This window comes from Gouania willdenowi, chromosome 1 (assembly GCF_900634775.1).
Source record: "Gouania willdenowi chromosome 1, fGouWil2.1, whole genome shotgun sequence".
NCBI classification, from domain to species: Eukaryota; Metazoa; Chordata; class Actinopteri; order Blenniiformes; family Gobiesocidae; genus Gouania; species Gouania willdenowi.
The window spans coordinates 29,239,942-29,245,676 of record NC_041044.1 but is presented as its reverse complement, the minus strand read 5'-3'; the positions used below and the strand labels follow the sequence as shown (position 1 = coordinate 29,245,676).

General features: G+C 41.8%; 1 protein-coding gene across 2 annotated transcripts; it reads right to left on the bottom strand.

Annotated features, from left to right (window-relative positions):
- Positions 1-533: 533 nt before the first annotated feature.
- On the bottom strand, positions 534-5,292 carry chrna9a (cholinergic receptor, nicotinic, alpha 9a). 2 transcript variants are annotated; one of them, XM_028452276.1, is made up of 7 exons: positions 5,045-5,292; positions 4,783-4,928; positions 4,346-4,500; positions 4,080-4,260; positions 1,530-1,881; positions 832-1,439; positions 534-704 (listed from the first exon to the last, which is right to left on the bottom strand). In XM_028452276.1, the coding sequence occupies exons 1-7, from the start codon at positions 5,136-5,138 to the stop codon at positions 534-536; spliced, it is 1,707 nt and encodes a 568-aa protein (XP_028308077.1). In that variant the 5' UTR covers positions 5,139-5,292. The 2 variants fall into 2 exon arrangements, with proteins under 2 accessions (XP_028308077.1, XP_028308084.1); XM_028452283.1 differs by having other exon boundaries at positions 5,093-5,292.
- Positions 5,293-5,735: the final 443 nt, after the last annotated feature.

Below are 5,735 nucleotides of genomic sequence, written 5' to 3'. Positions count from 1 at the left end.
ATGTTGGACACAAAACTGTTTGGACGAAATGGTAAACATGAACTTTTTTCTTTCTTCACTTTCAAGTTTTGACAAAGAAAAACTCCAATAGGACATCTTTAGCAGGAATATTATAAGTGTAGTCTCTGCTTTCACCTCATACCTTTTTAAAGTTGACTTTGCATCTATCTTAACCGACTCTGGAAAACACCATCTGGTTGCTTGAATTGTAATGCAGGAAATGTAATACCCACGGCTGGATGTCTGACTGTTACCTCATGAATAAACAAGTGTTCATGCATGTTCAAGGCAAGCCCTGGATTGTCTTACTGCTTCACTGTTTTGTGACACATGCGAGAGCGCCCGCACCCGACGTAGAGTTTCTCTGCAAGCCAAGCTTGTTGTTGAATGTATGTTTTGTTTGCAGCAAATGCATTGAAAGAAAAAACACTGAATCTGGACAAATATATTTACCGGTACATTACATGCACACACGGTGACAGGTACATTTGTATTGAGGTCCAGTATTTTTACAGGACTACTAATTAATCCTGTCAGGATGCCTTGGCGATGATAAGGATGCTCATAAGGAAGACCATGATGAAAAAGATCCACATGAAAAACCGATCCATCACCTTGGCAACCTTTTTCCACTCTGCTGCCTTAACACAGGTGGCTCTCTGCTCTCTGAAACAGCTGGCGATGTACTGGATGTTGTTAACCACCTGGAGAACAGACATGCAGATTAGAGCATGTACTTCAAGAAACCTTGGAGAAAGAGTAATCGATCAATAGGTTAAGTGGTAAATGGAGAAACAGAGACCAAATTATTCTTGCTAAAACTATTAATACCTGCTTATGTTGAAGGCAGGGGCAGCAGCAGGGGCATGCTGGGACTTGGAGTTTATCTGCGGGAAAGACTTGTTCGCTCAGCCTCCCATTCAGGTGTTGGAGGCCTGTAGGATTTAGAGGTCCCTGGTACTCTAGTTCATCCCTCCTGATGTGGTGGTAGCGCCTTGTAGACTTGTGTTTCCCCTCACCCATATCCACCCTGGAGTCTCCGTTGTTATGGTTGTTGTAGTGGTGGCTTCGGCTGCTGCTGTTGCCATTTGTCAGCTTTGTGTGAGTCTTATTGTAATGCTGCACATCGCGACCATTACTATACTTATAATGATCATCGTCGTGATGGTGGTAGCTGTCTTGGAAACAGTTATCACGGTAATAGCTTTTGTCACTCAGGGGTTCCTCTGGGTACAGAGGGGTCCTTTCACTCTCCGGTGTGATGCAGTTTTCCCCAACTTCATACACAAAGAGGATTTTGGACATGTAGTCAATGATAAGCACTTTAGCCCAATGTGGGACTGGTTTGGCCTCAGCACCACAGAAATGGATATTCATAATAAAGATGGTGAGAGAAGTGGAAGCTGTAATCATGGTCATGGTGGCAATGTAGTACTTGCCTGGAGGAGAGGAAAGAAAGACAAACGTTTGCGTTTCGGTTGTTTGTTTAAGTTCAGTTGTTCACTAATGAAAGGACGAATGGGACAAACCTATGTAGGGCATGCTCTCTGCAGGAGGCATGCTCTCTGCCACCAATAACTGAAATACAGTGAGCGCCAGTAGCACTGTAACACCAAGGGAGACCTTCTCGCCTGAGTCCGCTGGCAGGTAGAAGCCAAGCGGTGCCAGGAAGGAGATGAGGAAGCAGGGCAGCAGGAGGTTGAAGATGTAGAAGGAGGAGCGGCGCTTCAGGAGCAGGGTGTAAGTGATTTCAGTGTAAGGGTCAGAGCAGCAGCCGTACATCATGACATTTCTGACTGCCGGCATACCATGACACTCCCACTCCACATTTTCCACAAAGTCAGAGAGATCGCCACTGTCCATGCCCAAACTGATATCCACCTGAGGAGGACATTGTTGAACAGGTTGCCAGTCCATCATTGGGCTAATGATCAGAAAAATAGTTACAAAGACACAGGAAATCACTAATTATAGGCAATTTTAAGACTATCATTTGTACCTGTATACTGTTGTATACTGTTTTAAATTCTTAAAGGAAACTCAGTAAACACTCAACAAGCAGGGTAACTCTGTGCAGAAATACTAAAGCAGGAACCCACAGACTTGCATCTAGGCTGGAAATGTATTGTCTTGATTATGGGGTAAGGTTCCTGGAGCAATTAAGACACATCCAGTCAGTCACTCGCTAACATCTCCTAAGAACAACCTATGCTATGCTAACTGTTACAGATTGGCACACAGGTCTCAGCTCATCATGCCTATCAGGGAGATGTGCTGCACCTGCAGAGTTGAGCACGGCTGTGAGTCGTTGGCAATCAGCTGGACTAGAGCATATAAGGAGGGATTTTACTCTCAGTTCAGTTGCTGTGGGGAATGGGACTCAGAAGTTTCTGCGCCATATGCTGGCCTTCTTTAAAGACGGAGTTTGGCTCTCAGGTAATGAATAATTGGACCAAGTACTTCTTTGATTCTTTGTGGTGAACACCGCCGTTCTAGTTTTGAGGTTTCCACCTAATTATAATTTGGGTCCTAATTTTATCCATCATTTTGATAGATTCAGTGTGTAATAGTGGCGCGCAATACCCCCCTGTCACCTTTTAAAGGTTTTTTTTTCACCCATGACTGACTTTTTGATTATTTTTGTGCTGAGCTCTGAGGGGGTGAAATGTAACATAACCATGTACTCACTATACCTCACAATCCATAGATTACAGAGGCTAGTTATTGTAGGAGGACTAAGCCAACAGTGGTGGTTTGTGACGAAAGCTGCCTCCAAAAATGTCTTTGACCTCCATCGCAGCCAATTGAACCCATAGAGGGCAGTCATTCTGAAGGTTTTACAACAAAATTCTAAATTGAAATACTTAGACTAAAATGTCAACATTATGACAAAAAACATAACATTACTTTATCCAAAAATATACATTTGTTTTCAACAGAATGAAGTGGTTTTGGGGTTTAGTTACACCTTAAGGTCTATTTTCATCTCGTTGGCAAATTCACTTAAAATGTATTGGGACACAGCAGTGTAAGCAAACATCTGAAAGGTGTAATCCTGATGTATTCTCATCAGAATATCATAGACAGCAAAATATGTTGTCTTGGCATTTGTCAGATTAGGGCCATTCTTCTAACATAAGTCTATCAGCTCTGTGATTGAGAAGTTTATTTACGATTATCAGTTAAACACACAGATGACAGTGGAGGCTAAAACCCATGCAAGCAACAAGACAACATGCAAACTCCACAATATAAATACTCTCATCTCATAAACGTATAACATACAAGCATATATTAAAAAAAAACATTACTCTTCCCCAGCACAGTCCCCTCATAAAGGTCAGTTACATCTGTAGCTACACATGATTCAACCGTCACCAAATCTATTTTAAAAAGTCCTATTCCACAATACAAAAACCTTCCCAAGAGATCACAGAACACTAACAAGAAGCTGAATATCTCGGTATAAAAGCAAGGGATCTGTCTGTGTGAGTGTTCTTCAAATATCTCTGCAGATCAGGGTCAGACTGACCTGAGAGTTTCAACATGGCTGCTGCTTGGTTCAAGGGTGTGCAACGTTTAATTTGTTTGGATGCCCCACCTCCTGAGTCAGCGGACTCAGTGATAATATCATCAGTTAGAACATTGGTCCATACCTCTACAGTGATGTCATCGTTAAATTATTTCATAAATGCTTAACAAATTTTGTGTGCATCTGAACGGAATGTTGTGGATTAATGACACTAAACAAGTCTGGACCAAGTCTGTTCCAGTCTGAGGAGATCCGGATCCGCGAGGACAACAAACTGGAATCAGAATAGATGGGGTTCAACTCCCTACAGTGTCCTTGCTAAAAGCCAAAATATATGAAAACACAATACTTATCACTCTACACATTTCACAACAAACCTAAATGTCCCTGACGTTCCACCTTCAAACAACCTCATATGGCAATCCATGAAAAAGCTACTTAACCTTCCATTTTTCTATAGCAACACATACTTCCTATGGGCACTGCACTAGTAGTAAATAATATGGGAAAGTATTTGTTTTTCTTCAAGTCTTTTTCTCTCACACACCTGATTGCCGTTGTAGGTCCAGGAGCCGAAGGTGAGATTGCACAACTGCCAATCAAAAGGAAAGTAGGAGACGTCCACCACACATGAACTCTTTGTGATGGCTGGAGAGTCCCACACAATCTCCCCATTGTAACGCAGCTTCACATTAGTGCTAGACGGACCTGATGACTCTTCATCTGCTCTACAGTCACAAAGAAAAACGTTGGCAAAGAGTAACACTCATTTTACTTTCATTTTTACTTTGTCTTCTGCGTTTTATTGCTTACTTATTGTAAAGGACGATGTCTGGCTTCCAAACAAGGTCACTGGGAATGTTAATCATCTCAAGGTCATCATATTCCTCTTTATCCCATTTTAGGTAGGCATCATACCAGACTTGCCTGATCCACAGGTAGGTGGTTAGCACCTGGTTCCTCTCATCCTAAACACCAAAACATAGTTAAAAATAAAGAAGATGTAATAAAAATTAAACAGAGTTTTCAACTAAACAATTGCAAATTCAAATCATATCATGAAAGTCATTTTAAAAGCTCTGTCATCAGTTGGGTGTAACATGAATACAGCATTTTTGAATGAGCACAGACCCACTGGTATTTTAAAATGGCATTTGACTTAACAGATGAGCATTATTTTTATGAAGGTGAGAAATCACATTTTATTGGTGTTTTGATCCCCGATATGTCTGAGTTTCCTCCCTACTCACCATGTCTTTGATTTGTGACAGAGTGATCTGCAGTGAGACATTAAGAGCTTTGTCAGTGTCATCTACAGGTCGCAAAGCATTAGAGTATTCCTCCATCAGATCATTCAGAAGTTTATGAGCATAATGACCCTGAGCACAGAGAGACACTGAGAAGACAAAATGAGGTGAGAGTAAAGGTGAAATACAAAAAAAAAAAAAAAAAATGTTACACGGTACAAAAAATAAAACAAAAGTTGCTCTAGCAACAGTTATCTGTATTTACCAATTGGGTTTACATGAGCAATAAATGCATCCATCCAGCTGAACTCACCTTGTACCAGAAGGTTGATCCATACCATCAGCATTGCCTTCCTCATTTTTAGCCAGTCATGAGCCAAATAATCAATTATTCAGCAAAGCACTTGCAGAGATGGTCAAAGATCCAAATTCAAAGAGTGAGAGACTGATCTCCATTCCCCCCCACTGCAGCTGTGCCAGCGGAGACCACAGGAAACACTCAACATCTCACATTCTGTCAGAAACCCTGAATGCTTCGCTAGCTGTTAGTCGGAGTTGGTGTGTGCGTGTGTCTGTGCGTGTGTGTAATCGCTGCTCTGGAACAGGACCTGGACCCATTTCACACAAACACACACTCTTAGATGCAGGTACACTCCTGTATCACATAGCACACAGGTACCGGGTGAAATGTGATGCCTGAGGCCCTATCCAGTTCTTTACATGGCAGAGGCCAGCTGTATCCAACACACACACACACATACACGTCTGTCATACACATACGTCCCTTGCTCTGTTCCTTGAGGATGAACAAGCACATGCTGTTTGTCACACAGTAACAGGAAGACCCAGTGTTAGGTCTCACATGATTAACTATGCATGATTAGTTATGGCTCCAAATGAATGCTCTCTCTGTGGTGAATCCAACTTACTGATATGCATTAGAGATATTTTGACAT

Bases quoted from the DNA above. Each gene is read 5' to 3' on its own strand.
- chrna9a (XM_028452276.1), bottom strand. From the start codon at position 5,138: ATGAGGAAGGCAATGCTGATGGTATGGATCAACCTTCTGGTACAAGGT. The intron at 1,440-1,529 runs GTTTGTCCCATT...CCTCTCCTCCAG, and splicing joins AGAGAGCATGCCCTACATAG to GCAAGTACTACATTGCCACC. The intron at 705-831 runs GTATTAATAGTT...TCTGTTCTCCAG, and splicing joins CCTGCCTTCAACATAAGCAG to GTGGTTAACAACATCCAGTA.